We start from the raw sequence: 15,961 nt of genomic DNA on the forward strand, positions 1-15,961 counted from the left end.
TATTTTTCAATATTCTCCTTTAGACCAGTTTTACACTGTACTCTTTTATACTTTAACACAAACAGGAAAACTGTGAAGAGTTATAGTATGAATTTTTTCCCTCTGAATGCTCAGAAAATACTAGGGCTTGTCACACCAAGGGCTTTGAACGATGTCAAGCTAAGTTTGAAGACCATTATGAAGGGTTTAAGTGGAGGGAGACAGTTGAGAAATGGAAAGTGATTTTATGTTGCAAAACTATTTTATAGATTATGGCTTTGTTAGTCGCAGAGCTTGCATTCTCTGCAGCATTTAGCCCAAGTAAGCATATTTGAGTTACTGTACTTCAACTAGCCAAATTTGATTAAAAGTAAGTACACAGTGGATGAAGTAGAGCAGTTGGATTAAGTAGCATTAAGTAGCTGTAACTCAGATTGTCTCATCACCATTGCAAAGCTAGCACAAACCATTCGAGGATTTGAGCTTTAACTGCTTGCTTCATAATGCTTTCCCTCCCATTTAGTCCAAGTTCAAAGCACACGTAGTTGGAACTTGATATTTTTTCATAGAATAGATCCAGAGTTGGGGCAGAACTCAAGTGCTGCTCCCAGTGCTGTGAATGCATTGGTCCTGTTGCAGCAGGACTGGACTCAGAATATCTCAGCTGAAGATGGAAGGGGGATTCTCAAAATAAAACTGCAAAATGCTTACATAGTCATAGGACAGTCAAAAAGCAGCAGCAGTGCTCCACAGTTTGAGGGTGGATATCTTTGTCTGTCAGGAACTTACAGAGGGGAAGGAAAAAAAAAAGCCAACCTTAGAATACTTCCTGCTAGCATTATCTGACTTTTACCTGGTTCCAGCCTTGTTCCAGGATTCCTAGCTGTATGCAATTGTTCAGAAAGGGTAAGAGAAAAGGACTTAAATAGCAGTGTGTGACGGGTGATGGGTGTGACGTGCTCTCAACAGGAAATCAGTGGACAAAATATAAGTTGTTGATTGTTTTAACTGGTAGCTTGGATGTCCTTGTCTTTGTTTCAATTTCCTTTGGACCAGGTTTTGCTGCAGATCAAGCCATTAACTGGTAGAAGGTACATTCCACTGTTGTGAAAATTAATGGCTAGTGAACAACATGMGGTGGAATAACTTTTCCTTTGTTTCAGGGCAATCTGGACTTTTCAGTGCTGCTTCTGTATACCTTGAAGAGACAAATGTTTCTATAGCTACACCTATCCTTGCTGTAAAGGATCTGGTGTCTCCCCATGTTTCCTCTGATGTTTGGATGAGAAATGCGTTTCATATGCATTCTCATGGCATGCTGGTTTGCAGGAAAGTGTGGTCCTTACTTGTGCTGGTRTGCCGGCCACACTGGAATCTTAAGATTGTCGTTTACTGATCCTTTTTATACTTCTATTTACCTGTCTGGTGCTTTTGGCGAGTAAAATCATACATTGTTCAAACTTGAAGTTTTCATCACAAACATTTACTCTACCAGGGTAAACGTGTGGAATCTTACCATTTTTGCTCTCAGACTGCAGAAGAAAAATAGAAATGGTAGATTTTAAATGTCTCTTCAAAAAATCATCTCCTACTTTCTGACAGTGGGATCTGTGATCGCAAGCGAGTGATGCTGGGATCAGGCAGATCTGGTGATAGAGTTCAGCACTGCAAGTGTCGTTTGTAAAATGTATATATCTGTCACTGCAATAGCTTTTGGCTAATACTATTGAAGCAGTGCAGTAAACTTGTGGTAGCAAATGATGCTAAAATAGCATGACTGATGCTTTGGCTTGTAATGTCTCTCTGCTGAACTGGAGGTGAAATACAGGGCACTGCAAAAGARTAAGAGTAACGCATTCCTAACTGTAGACAAATATAGATGTTTAGCTTCCATGCTTTACTAAAAATCTTACTGCTSCTGTGGATTTCCCATTGCAGAATATCAAGATGCAAAATGACATATCTTTCAGAAAACGAGATGAAAAATAATATATTTACAACATTGAAAGGCTGAGAAGACTTATGTTCTAAAGAAATGCGAATGCAAAGTGAATTTATTCTTTCATAGCATAGAGAATAGTAATTTAGAACAAAACTCACTGCTGCTACTTTGTGAAATGAACTCAAATGTTTGCACTTATAGAACTATTGTTTTTGCTTTTACAATTAAACAGAAAAATTGCTTGAACAGTAGAACAAAACTAGGTCCTCTCTGCATTAGAGTGCTGTATTAACCTGGGCATCCTTAATGACAACAGTCAATGTAGAGTGTAGCAAATAGCCTACACTATAGCTGAATAAAAATTAGTCCATTTTTCTAGATGTATCTTTAGCAATTTTTGTAGAGTTTTCTTAATAGATCTTGAGACTGCTTTGGGAATGCAGAAGATAAAATGAGAGAATTTAATGCTAGTTGGAGATCTTGAATGTTTAAAGTTATTTGTTGCTCAGTTTTGAGAAATGAAAAGCTGCTCATCAAAGTGAGGGATGTTTTTTTCTGCAATGGAGCCCTTAACAGATGCAGAAGAACTCAAAATAAAGTGCATTTCTGACCTTGCTATGAAATGATCTATGATAAGAGAGGTGTTTACATATTACTAAATACAAGAAAAATTGTAATTATGTTTGCAAACGTGATCTTGTGCTCTGTTGTGGCGAAGACTTGATCTGATTAAGATTTTTTTTTTAAGATACTGTGAAGATGAGATCTGTAGTATAAAAACAAGCTCACTTGAAAATTGGCTTGTAGWTTTTTAGGTGGCTTGAGTTTTAAATGGGCTTCTGCTTTGTGACTGCATGACTTCTCAATCAGGCTTGTGACTGGTTGACTAAGTGCCTCTAAGCATGGTCTGTCTCAGCAGATGGCTGTGTGGTCCTCATTAGTTAATAACTGGGGCAAGTCATTGTTATGTCCTTGCCATAGAACATAGGAGAATTTAAGGAAGGGTGCACCTGTGTTAATATATTCTTGGTACTGTATGGAACAGATTCAAGAGAGATAGGCAATCCTGAAGAACTTGTACTAAAAACAGTCAAGACAGACAAATGGCCGAACAGGAAAACAAAGGTACCGAGAGAAGTGGTGACCTGGCTTGTGACCAAAGGTCAGTGATAGGATCAGATTTTGAAATGAAATCTAACTATCAGTTTGGTGCTTATTTTGTTATGCTGTGGTGCTTGTGTGTGGTGGTAGTAGCATAGAGTTTTGAAAAAAAATTGCAAGCTGGTTGATACAAACCCAAGCAATCTAGGTAAATTAATGCTTTTATTCATTTTGCACTACTTTGCTTATGTGGACAGAAAATAGTGCAATGTGATTGCTTTTTACATTGATCCATTATTGTTCCTCATCACGCCACCGCTAATAACTTTGTATTTACAGGATAGGGCAGTTTTATAGAAACTCCCAGTTTCTTAACTCTGCTTCTTTGGCATGTTGCTGTGGAAATGTAAGCTCAAATTGCAAAGTACTAGGTCCTGAACAAGTGTTAATTTCAGTAATGTCTTGTGGGCTTTGATACCTTCTGAGCATTTGGTCCTGACTGACCTGTACAGATTTGAAAAAGCACAGGAACTAGGAGATAGGGGAAGTAATCTAAAGTTTTTCTGTAACAGGAGAAATGAGTGATGTGTAGCCCTGTTTGGTCTACATTCTGAAATGAGAATGAATCTGGATATTTTGCACTTGTAGAGTTTCCACTAAACAAGCCAAGTCTTGTATTCAAAGATGTTTTTGCATTTGTTCCTTTGTAAAACTACAACATAAAAAGTACTGTGGCACTCTGATCTGAGTACTCAAGGTTGAGTGGAAGGCAGAGAGGGCTGAAGAGGCARTCCTCACATAATGTTTGCTAACATGCTTTCTTTGTTTTGAGTGCTAGCTTTTTTGGGATAACCTAGAAATATAGAGAATATCAGGACTGACTTGGTTTATTGGGTAACGTAAAGTATGCTTATTACACATTCTGGATGAGAAGGAGTTAGACTACTGGTGGATCATGTTTAGGACAAGTTAAAGACAAAGAGCTGTCTGAGGGATTTTGTTAGTATGAGAATTCTGTGAGCTAGTCCTCCCTTTAGCTTAGATCAGTGTCTTGATGTTGAAAGTGAAACTAAATGGGTGAGATTACTGTGTAATAGTACTTTCTGTAAYTGTAAAATGTTCATATACTGATTGATTTATTTTTATCATTTCTATATTGGTATTTGTGTTGCTTTTATAATGATATTGCCATTTGAATAATCTCTTCTGTAACTTAAGACCTGAGATGCTGTGATAATTTAAGTAATAAATACTACTCAGCATCAGTAACAGGCAAGTCAAGCTTACTGAAGTGCTAAACTTAATTTTACAATGTACACATGCAGCAGAGCCAAATCCATACAGCTCTTTTTTTGGTTTGAACCAGTGTGAGACCTAGAATAGGTAAATTGTAAGCAGTTACTCATGTTTTTATCGCGAAGTCTGATATAGAGTGTATTTAGTGGTTTGATTGACTTACCTGGTTTCACAAGGCAAAAATTATCACAACATTCAGGTAGCTAAATAAAAGGCATCAGTCAGCCAGTCAGCTTCAGTATATGTTTGTGTGATCAGGCACATACTGAACATACATGAAATCATGGCATTCTGCAATGTCTTAAGATTGCATCTTCAGTTGGACCACTATAGGAGTATTGTACAATAATAAATACAGAAGGAAAAAAAAAGGAATATTGAACACAAAGTTGAGGTTGAGAGGAGAGAAATAGAGGAGAAAAAAAATAGTGATAGTTGGTATGATGGTCAGTATATTTTTTATTGATGCAGTCAGCATCATTGTGAGTACTGAATAATACCTAAATAGCAATTACTGTATCAGTGACTATATTTTGAGTATATTTCCTCAGTTTATGCTTTTAAATGTATGGTCTGATCTACAGATTTTAAAACAGAATTTAGACCCTGTCGTAGATATAATTTCTTTGAACATTAGTGATGTTTTTTACTCAATGCAATTGATAATAGCACAATTTGAGCGTATTAATCTAAGTTTGTAGTTTAGAAGTAGATCTGAGTGCAGTGGTTTGCTTGCCTAGTGCAGGATACAATTATAATGATATCATAAAACTTYAATTAATGCAATCCGTTTCTTGAAATAAGGAGTACGTATGCAGTTTCATTCACATACGGATCCTGCAAGAACGTGTGCATTGGCTTTTGAAGTATATCAGCCCCCAGAAACTAGGATCTTGCACCCAACAATAAGACTTCTCTGTAAGAAAGGTACATAGCTGACTTGGCATACTTWCAGACACAGAAAGAACTCTGGTTTCAAATCAGTTGGTGGATGAGTTAAAGGCCTGTGAAAGGAAGTAGTCTGTTCCTTGTTAACTTACTTGGCATAAAATTCTAGCTTGCATTCTGAGTACATCTTTACCTTCTCATATTTTTCATGTGAAAGCTAAACTAGTTTTTTGGGGGGAAACCCCCCCCCCAAAAAAAAAAAAAAAAACCTTGTGTCTCGATCTCCTCAGGTCTGAGCAAACACAAGTTCAAACAGTTGTGTAAACAGTGAGTTGCTCAGTGCTTTTTCTTTGTGCTGCAGTACTTTTATGGAACTGATCTTTTCTTGAGCCTTCCTGCCCTCTGCTCCTCCCAGTTTGTTATCCTCTACTTTAAGCATGTCCAAGGGCACCAGTTTCTGTTCCCTAGCTGCTCTTCCACTGCTTCGATTTTCCTTGCCCCTAGCTCCCAGATTCTTTTTATGCCCTTCTGTCAGTGGCATGCTCTTTTTTCCCATTACCTTCTTGATTTTTCTCAAGATTTCATGTACTACCACCAGCTGCAAAATTTGGACCTTCCTCCAAGGATAGGATGTATTTATGATCAGTTACACAATGCCTGTTCGTTCTTCAGCTAGAAAACAGGAGAATTACTGTGTAGATAAAAGAATGCTGTTAACTCAATTTAGGTCTGAAAATATTACTCTCTTAGAAGTGTGGTGTATACATTTTGACATTTGAAACCTGGTAAGGAGGAAGTTAGAAAATTGTATCTGCTTATGTGCATTGAATGTTGAAGAAAATTGAAGAAAATGAGACAATGACTGATGATCAATTTACATGATACAGTACAATTGCATGAAAGATGAGAAGAGAATAATCTTTTCTTTGTGGATTTTACCTTTTAAAATTCATTGTTGGACTGTGTTTGTCTGTTTACTAATTTTCAAAAGGCTTTTCGGAGAAATTTGACCTGACCAAAGAACAGTTGTAAAGTACTGTAGTGTTTTGTTCAGGATTAAAGCAGATAGCCTGAAATAGTTCTTGCAAATAAGTGTTTGTACTTGCAGGTTTTTGCAAGTAATTGGTTGCATTTTTCAAGCAGAGTACAGGGCAAATGGAAGCTAACAAAGGCAGTAGTTCAAATCTTCATCGTTCAAACAACTTTGCAGAAGTGGGATGGACCACTTTTCCGCTTCATTGTGATTTTATTTAGATAAAGGTGTCTGTTCATAATAACTTGCTTATTTACATATGGTTTTCTGTAGTTACTGATTACTAATTATGTAATAGGTGAATTGTACCTATTCTGTTTGATAGTTGGGTGTAGCAGCATGCCTGAACTTTCTACTGTGCTTTTGTTTATTTTTTAAACTACTTTTTTGTTCGTTAGATAATGTTATATTAAATTTTTATCTGTACATTAATTGCAACTGTGATTTTAGTGTGTCTTCAAAAAACTGACTTCAGAATTAGCTTAAAGTCATTTGCCTTTTACAGACAAAAATGTCATGATTCCCACGGGTTTAATGAAACATTGTATTTGGGAATCTAGAGGAATGACTCCAAAAAATACTTAGCCCAATTTACGGGTAATCACTCTTGTGTGTATATATATATGTGTGTGTGTGTGTGTATATGTGTGTATACATACATACATACATATATGTATGTATGTATATGTATGTATGTAAAAAAAAAAAAACCAAAGGTGTAACGGGAGTCGGGAAGCTAGGGGAAATGATCAGAGAGGATGAAGTGCGGTATTTGGTAAACACATTTTAAACGAGGCCTTGCCTAGACTTCTGTATCTCAGACCAACAACAGACATCATTTTAGTGTTAAACTATTGTGATTATAAGGAATATTTCTGATGTCTCTGATAGTTGGTGTGGATGACTACAGCTCAGAGTCTGATGTGATTATTATACCTTCAGCCCTGGACTTTGTCTCACAAGATGAAATGTTGACGCCTTTGGGAAGACTGGACAAGTACGCTGCAAGTGAGAACATATTTAACAGGTATGCTTTTTAAATGTCTTCTCTGGAGAACAGTGTGCACATTATTCATCTGATTCAAATCTGACTTAAGTTAATTTGCATTAAATACAAATAATTAAAAAAAACATACCTTAAAAATTCTTTAGTTCACACTCCTCCTCCTGCTTGCTGCTGTACTCTCTACTTACAGAGAACAAAATACTCATGCTAACAAAAACCAAAATTTGCTTACCCGTTAAGTAACTGCAGTTCAGGAATCCTTGAACTTTTTCATGAACCATATCATGTTAGTTTTTGATAGACACTTCCATTCCTCTTGACCCAGGGCTTGTAGATAATTGTTAACTGTATCTGTAACTGTGTGTGTAAAGCAACATTAGGAAAATATTTAATGAAAGGTCAGGAGAAAATAGTGAACAGCACTGTAGCTTGCCGTAGGAACCTGAGTGTTTTTTCAGATTCATCCTGATCTGTAGCCAACAGTTTGAGTACAGCTGCTTCTGGCTATTGAAAACAAGAAGCGTACTAAAAAGAAAGTCTTATGTTGTCCTGTTAGTATTTTAGTTCAGGTTTTCCACTCTGTATTTCTCTAATGTTACTGAGTAGCTACAATGCTACTGCTTCATTTAAAAGCACAGGTATTGTAGAAGACTACACACAAACACATGCACACGCTCTGCAAGGACATGGAGATATTCAAAGCCAACATTTAATTGTAACTGTAAGTCATTACCATATCACAGAAACACCTGAAGTATTGTTGAGATTTTCAGGTGTTTTGTTTTAACATTGTTTGACTTAGGCTCCAGGTACATCTTTWAAAAAGTATGCTTGCTTTTATGTTGGATTCTTAATTCAGGAATATGTAGAAGATAGGTCTATAATCAGCCATACTGTATTAAAACTCAGAAGTCTATAGCACATACCAATAAATCTACCTGAAAAGAGAGACAGTTCCTGAGCAGTAGGTGCTTCCCTTTGATCATTGTACTTTTTGAGGAATGGCAGTTGCCGTTTTCCTTCAAACCAATCGTGGCAGACTGTCACCAGTCAGGATGATCAGTCTTGGCTATGAATATAGTTATTTTTAGGTTACCATTTGCTAGCCATACTGCTTCCTGTTCTGAAGTACTTCCTTGCTTTTCTCATAGAGAAGAATATTACTTGTAAGGGAATTTCAGAAGAGTTCTGTTGAGACTAGTGTCGGAATCTTAGTAGAACCTTCTGGAGGTGGGACAGACTTCATTGCATTTTCAGCTGTGAAAAAGCTTATTCCTTTCTTTTGTCTGTCAAAACCAAATCTCTTTGTAACAAGGTATCTCTTGTGACTGAATGGGGACAGATCTGGAAACACTGTAACTGTCTCTCATCCTGTAGGCATACTCCTCTGTGGAAGAGGCTCATCTAAGTCCCAGTATTGGCCATGGTGACTGTCAGATGTCTCGGGATGCTTTCTAATTGTCTGCTTTTCAGCTACTCTCTGAAAAATACCTACCGTTTTTTGAAATGGTTCAACTTTGAAGTACTGGTAGAGCAGCACTCAGCAGTCACTGAAGATGTGTTGGATCAAGAAGAGAGATAAGCGTGTGTATGTGTGTGTATACGTAACAGGTTATCAGTGGCACGTTTGCTGTCTACAATGTTGATGAAGCCTGGACCTAAACATTCTGTGAAACTTGTGTTTGGCTAAAAGAAGTGTTCCTCTGACTATGACACAGGCATACGGCTTCTTATATGGTTGGTAGAAGGTAGCTTTCTTGTTTTGTAGACTCCAGATGGAAGAGAGCAGACATCAGAAAGGAGGGTTAGCTGCACCCCAGGTGACAACGAATGATTTTAATGTGACTATTTGATTCTTAGTTCTAGCAGTCACATATCTACCTTGGTTGTATATGTCTGTGATTCTGGAAAATAATCTAGATATCTTTAGAATATATGCTCTGTGGCAGAATGAAGTTCTTTAGGAACTGAGAGGCAATGTGCAGAAATTGAAGCACAGGAAGTTCTGCCTGAACGTGAGGGGGGATTTGTTCACTGTGAGAGTGACGGAGCACTGAAACAGGTTGCCAGAGAGGTTGTGGAGTCTCCTTCCCTGGAGATATTCAAGGCCTGCCTGAATGCAACCCTGTTTAACCTGCTCTAGGTGACCCTGCTTGAGCAGGGGGGTTGGACTAGATGATCTCCAGAGGTCCATTCCAACTGTACTAATTCTATGATTCTATTAGAAATCAGTTTCTTTTTGAGGAATTGAAGGTAATAGTGAATTCTTAGAAATCTCTCTTGGGACCGTGCTGTAAGCCTTTCCTCTTCTCAACCATGTTTAGCAGGGATAGGGCCATCATTTTACCATGTAGCTGACAAGTAGGATTTGCATGCAGAAAGCACCCCCACTGTAACAGGAGGATGCTGTTTTCATCCCTCTGTGCTGCACTGCATATCAAGAACTTCTCTAATGCAGTATGGTTGGTGGGATATTGATAATCRTATCAAGACCATCCTTAAGCTTAAGAAAATACCATGCCTCATTTTCAGTTAGGTATGATCAGAGTATAGCCGACAAGTTGATTTAGAATTTCATCATCCTCAGCTGCCCTTTTTTCTCCCTCTCCCTTTCCTTACATCTATGCAGCTTAGCCCAGTGTAAGCCTCCTCTTTTGGGGTGTTTGGTGGACACTGGCAATAAGAAAATGCCGAACTCAAGCCAAAGCAATAAAGCTGTAATGGAATTAATTCTGACTATATTTCTCAAAGAACTTGTCGTTGTAGGATAAATTAGATTCTTTCTCCTCTTTTCTAGCTTCTCTCTTGGAATTATCAGAGAATAAATTCAGTAAAAATGAAACAAAACCCCMGAACACATTTTTGCACACAAAGTTGTAGATACATACATACCAAATAAAAATTATTTGAGTTCAAAATTTCATAAACTATGTAAAGTTTACCTTAGAAATGTATCTTAAAATGATGTTAATATAAGCTGAGCTATCAAATGTCTTAATTTTCCCAACCCACTAGCAGAAGTCATTGTTTCAGAAATATTCCTTATATTTATAAAGGCTAAGAGGGCATGTACCACTTGATGTGCATCTAGCCTTTCTTTTAAGAAAGGTACAGTAATGCTCATTTTGAAATTTGGTGTTGATTCAGAATATCTTCTGAGATTATTTGGGGAAAAAAGTGCCATGCTAAGCTAATAATGTCATGTAAATTTGAAAAGCCTTCAAATCTTAATTTAGAACTTAWACATAAATGTGAAAAGAAAAATGAATGTTGTCTTTCCTTCTCTCTTGCTCTCTCTCTTCTGTATGCTTATTGGCTAAATGCACCTCCTGTACAAATGAACTCTCTGCTGTTTATATTTTATGGTAGAAAATTTTTAAAGAAAGAATTACGTAAAAACTCTAAATTTATTTGTGATTGGGAGACCTCTGGTATGCAGTAGTTATACCTTCTAGAAGTACATCAACCTCATTTGGAATCTGTACTGAGACAAAAGCAGTTTAAATGAGCCAAGCAAAGGTATTTATAACTCTTCTTTGAGTGTATCATTGTAAATCCCAATTATATCCTTGAGTGCAGAGTCTTTGAAATATCTGTGCCCTGCGTGTGAACATAAAGGCAGGGTGTTTATAATCTATCTCTGTTTTCTCCTGCTGCTAACGACAATGAAGTGATGCCTTTAAGATGCCCTAACTGTGAGTCTGTCAGTTTTCTAGCTCTGGACRAGCTCTCTCCATGCTTGCTCCTGGAAACATGAACAGATGAACTTGAAATTTGCTAATTGTCTTCCACTTCTGCATATAACAGCTAAAGTGTTTCTGATGCATGCTGTACTCTAAGCTTCAGTGCCTACTCTTTTTTTTGGCTAGTTACCTATTTAATGTACACATAGTTGCATTCCTGCTTAGGTGGCAGTTGTATACCAAAGATGTATATGACAAATAAATAAATAGTTTTGACTGAGAGTTTGCAGTTGTGGAGTTACTGATTTGAAGCTTCACTTGCCAGACAGTGTAGCAAAAGTTTGTTTCGACCTGGAGGAGTCAGGTACCAGATCTCACTGCATGGGAGAAAAGATATAGCTCTACCAGTTAGAGCAATGAAGACAACTGTGTTGGTGCTGAGAATTTAATAAATAAGCCTTACCTAGTTCAGGATAGGGTTTGTGTTCTCATCTCCTTCTTTTGAAGAGAAGGTTTGAGGCTTTTAGCTTGCATGGTATATACTTCTGTGTAGCCATCTTGTAGCTCACAGGAAGTACCAAAGACTCACAGTGGGATCCAGCCACCACAGGTCAGCATACTGCTAGCAAGGCTCATGTGGTGAAGAATCTTTTTAAAATGCTCAGCATGGCAGGGGCCTGTTCCTAAGTTCCCGTGATCCCAATAGGCTGTAGCTCTAGTAATTGTTGTGGTTCTGTTTTCATAGATGAATGTCCATCCGTCCCTGTCCTTACAGGTGGAATGTTCTGTGAGTTCAAATGTCAGGTAGAGATCCAGACTTGGTCATTGTGCCAGACAGACTGGATGTTGTCTTAACATACGCTATGTAAGGAGTGTATTTCTAATGGGAAAATTTAAAGGGTAGAAAGTGGCAAGAAAGCTCTGTCTGAAACAGAAGAGGTGCTTGAGGTCATTATTTATAATTTATAGTTCTTACGGAGTCACGAGCATAAAAGGTAATATGCAGTATATTTAATGTGAAGTGTATTATTTTAGAAGTCAGTTCTGCTTCCAGGCCTAGCCTGCAGCAGCATCTGAGGGTTTGTTCTGATTCAGTTGTGCAAGGAATTGGTGAGCACTACTTATAGCTAGATGTGCTGACATCCATTCTCTAGTCAAGATTGTTGCATCTGCATCAATGGTCTCAAATTTCCAACTCAGCAGGTCAGTTGACTTCTCTCTCTCACTCTCTCTTTCCAAAATTGTATTTGATATGTATGAAACACATGCATCCAGGCAGGCTGGCATATGAAATACACTTCATTGGTTCCCCTTCTCTTTTCAGAGGTGTCCAGGCCTTTGAAAGAACAAGTCAGCTCTGCTTCTGGGTTAGTGTGTCACATAGTATGTTTCTCTAGCTGAAGTTCAAACTGAAAATCAAGTTCKCTGTCTGGAAACATTGCATTTTTACCAAGTTGAAAGTCAAACAGAATGAGCAAAAGGAATTTTTTTAAAGGCAACGAGTTTTTGCATCTTGTTTTTTAGATATTTTCATCTATGTTTTAAAACACTTTCATCTAAAATAGTTTTGCAAGTTGCAATGTGAAGCGCATAAATTACTGTTTTCCAGTTTGAGAAAATTTAAATGTCTGCTTAGTTTTGGACAYTCTTGAAAACTCAGTGAATTTGTCTAGTCACATGGAACTGTAGAGTTCACAAGGTCCCCTGTGCACCGGAATGTAACCCTCTGTTTGTTAACATTTTGTGGCAACATTCCCCATTTGTTTCTCGGTGTGAGAGAGTTTGTCTATGCATCTGCTGTTGATTACTGCCTTTCTATTTGTCAACAGTGTTATTTCCAGGCTACCTTTTGACAGTGTTTCCATTGGTCAGTTTTGGATATACCTGGCATTTGTCCTGTGCAGTTTCAGCATTTGGATAAATTGCTCGGGTGCAGCAGATGAGCTAGCAGTGTATTGGACAGTGTTACTTGGTCCATTCAGCTGTTGCAGTAATCCTGATAGCTCTTTGGACTAATGAACGGATATTCAACCCACATTGCCCAAAAGGGCAAAAAAAATGGCGTTAAAGAGATGAGATAGCCATGTGCCATTGCAAGCTGTTGTTGAGCAGGAAAGCTAGCTGACAGAGGTTGTCATCTATTGCTTAAAAATCTTAATGTTTAGGGCTCCCCATGTAACTGATGGGTGTGAATTTGTACCATAGGCTGAAACAGTAACAGGACAAAAATCCAGATCTGATTTCTGCCTGGATGCAACCCTGTCTAACATGCTCTAGATGACCCTGCTTGAGCAGGGGGATTGGGCTAGATGATCTCCAGAGGTCCCTTCCAACCTTACCAATTCTATGATTGTATCTTGTCACAGACAAGTTAACCCTTAAAAATTTCTCATGACTTGGAAGTAGGAACTGAAACAATTCTGACTTGTTTCATTAGTTATATAAGTAGTGTTTTATCACTTAATTTTCATTTGCTACTTTGCTGAATGTATGTTCCAGAGCGCACATGCTTGTGCATGTGTTCTGTTTATTTTCACATTGTGTACACATTGCTGTGTGTCATATTTGAATGAAGCGTAACTTTAAATGTCGTCATTTGTTTGGAAATCTTCAACTTGAGCACTCATGCTTTCATTTGTGAAAATAAGCTCATAATTCTATTTAAAACTGACAGTAGTGATATTGCCTTGCTCTATGAATCAAATTAGGGAATTTGGAAGTGGATGGAAGGCTGATACTTTCTACATTTAGCTCCTGTGTGTTCACTCGACAAGTAATTACCATTTGTTAGCTTTGTGACTGGTTTCCATTATCCTTGTAAACTGAARGGATATTTCCAGTGTTACATTTGAAGTTAGCAGTTCTTTAGGATTATGGTGARCATCACAGTTCAGTATTCCTAAAGCAGTACTAATTAAAGTTACTGAGTTAAAAAGGAAGCTATGCGAAATTTTACTGTTTAAGAAACTTTTATAATTGCATGACTTCTCGATTTAGACATGTTTCTGGACGCAAATAATGCTCTTTTTATTCTTTCTTGTAAACTAGGCAAATGGTGGCTCGAAGTTTGCTGGACACTTTGAAGGAAGTCAGTGATGATGAAAGAGATTGTATTGCTGTATTGGAGAGGATCAGCAGACTAGCTGATGATTCAGGTARGTAGCATTAAAGATATTATTGTGTTAATCAGAGAAAATTGGAGCTGCTGGACTTGGACCAGTATAGTTTCTCTTACTTTTTTCCGTATGCATCATAGCTTTCTTACAGAATGCAGTAARATGCTATAAAATTCCCCTTTTCTGATTCATCTTCCCAAAGATGACTACCTTTTTTTTTCCTTGCTATTTTCCTCAACAACATTAAGCTCCTTCAAAATACAGGTTTAGAGCTTTTAATCAGTATGTTTTTGAATAGATTTTTATTATGTACTTATTTGACTGATCAGCAAATCTATGTGATTAGTTTACAATTTGTAGATGAATTTCTTGCCTCAAAGAATCATGCAGAATTCTCATCAGTTTTGATAGAATTTGAATGCTGAAGTTGTTAAAGACTAGTCACTTACAGGTGATGTTCAAGATTGGTCCCAGCTGTGGGACCAATGATTTTTTTTTTTTTTTTTTTAAACAACCGGATATGAAGATAAAAGGCAGGAGGAATTAATAGAAAAGGTACAGGTATACTTAAGTAATGAGTGGGAGGGATTTGTAGGGAGAGAAGGGTTTTGTTCATGAATATTTTGAGATCTTGGGTATTTGGGACAGAAGATAAGAACTAGAAGAAGAATGGGAAACATATTAAAGAGAAAGTACTTAAAAGAGGAAGAAAGAAGTGGAAGAGAAAAGTGAGGAAAATTATGTGGACAGAGCTGCAACGAAATTCTGGTTGAAGAGGCTCTTGAAAGAGTTGAAGGGCTTGAATTTGATATAACACTGTGCTGATATCATTGAAGTACCAAAAAGAGGAAAAAAGGGTTTAGCAGAAGAGCATCAGAGAAAATCTGATCTTCATTCTTCTGTCATTTTAGGAATGCTGTGGAGATAAGTGAAATTTGTATTAAATCTTCAATGAGAAGAACATTTATTTCTTCTGTTAAAATTTTTTGTTTTTCCCTTCATCTAGAATTGCAGGAGATAATGCTTTGCAAGGATAAAGTATTCTGTAAAAATCTACTATCTTTATTTTAAATACACATTTTGATTTTTTGGGGAAGCAAATGTCCTTGTTTAGCAAGGAAAATAATGTCATGTAAACATTATATAATCGTTTTCAGTACATCTCCAAGGATTCTTTAAAAGAAAAAAAAAATCAGTGTTCATTTAAAAATTATATTTTTAATCAAAAACAATGGCATGCCACTGTTTCTAGGGTGCTTTCCTGGCTAAGCTCTGATTTGGAATCTATACATGTGTACAGCATTGGTTTGTGTGATGTTTTTAGGCATTGATCATCACAGACTTTATGAAGCTTCAGTTTGTTTTGAGTCCTGGAAATAGGACAGGTATGTCCAGGGGAAAATGGTCTTGTGCAATAACTTAGTAGCTGTAGGCTTTCATTTGTGACCAACTGAGTATGTCAAACTGAAGTTTGTTTAGGTAGAAAGGGAGCAAAAACCAAGAGCTGAGCTAAATCCAATTTGTATAACTAACATCTTAAAAAAAAAAAAAAGATGGAGTATGTTTTTAGTCAGGGTTGATATTTTCTCAGCGTCAGTAAAAGCAACATTTCAGGCTTTTCCTGTATTGTAGAAGTTGTCTCAGATCTGCCAAACTAGTAGCGCTGGATTCTGTGGCTGCCCCACAAATTAAATTTCTGCAAACTTAACTGTGAGTTTCAGGCCTGGAGCAGTTGCAGTATTAGACTTAGCCTGTTTGTATAAGACAGGTAATTAGAATAATCCTTATGTCTTAAATCATATGAAAATTCATTAGGAAACTAAATCTGCTTTTTGTCTTTCTAATGTATTTGCTTGGCTAGTATTCAAACTACAGTCCAGTGGTGTGTTTTCATGTTTATTTCATTTTTTTTAAGAT

At 37.2% G+C, this 15,961-nt stretch overlaps 1 protein-coding gene across 1 annotated transcript in view; it reads left to right on the forward strand.

Annotated features, from left to right (window-relative positions):
* Positions 1-15,961, forward strand: part of PPP4R1 (protein phosphatase 4 regulatory subunit 1) — a 62,382-nt gene that overhangs the window by 6,689 nt on the left and 39,732 nt on the right. Inside the window, exons 2-3 of the mRNA XM_085322499.1 lie at positions 7,131-7,266; positions 13,977-14,083. Of these exons, the coding sequence (XP_085178625.1) occupies positions 7,208-7,266; positions 13,977-14,083 (166 nt within the window). The 5' untranslated portion in view covers positions 7,131-7,207. The remainder of the gene's footprint in view (positions 1-7,130; positions 7,267-13,976; positions 14,084-15,961) is intronic.

The sequence above is a fragment of the Rhea americana genome, unplaced genomic scaffold (assembly GCF_003343005.1).
Source record: "Rhea americana isolate MKP2758 unplaced genomic scaffold, rheAme1 scaffold_78, whole genome shotgun sequence".
NCBI lineage: Eukaryota > Metazoa > Chordata > Aves > Rheiformes > Rheidae > Rhea > Rhea americana.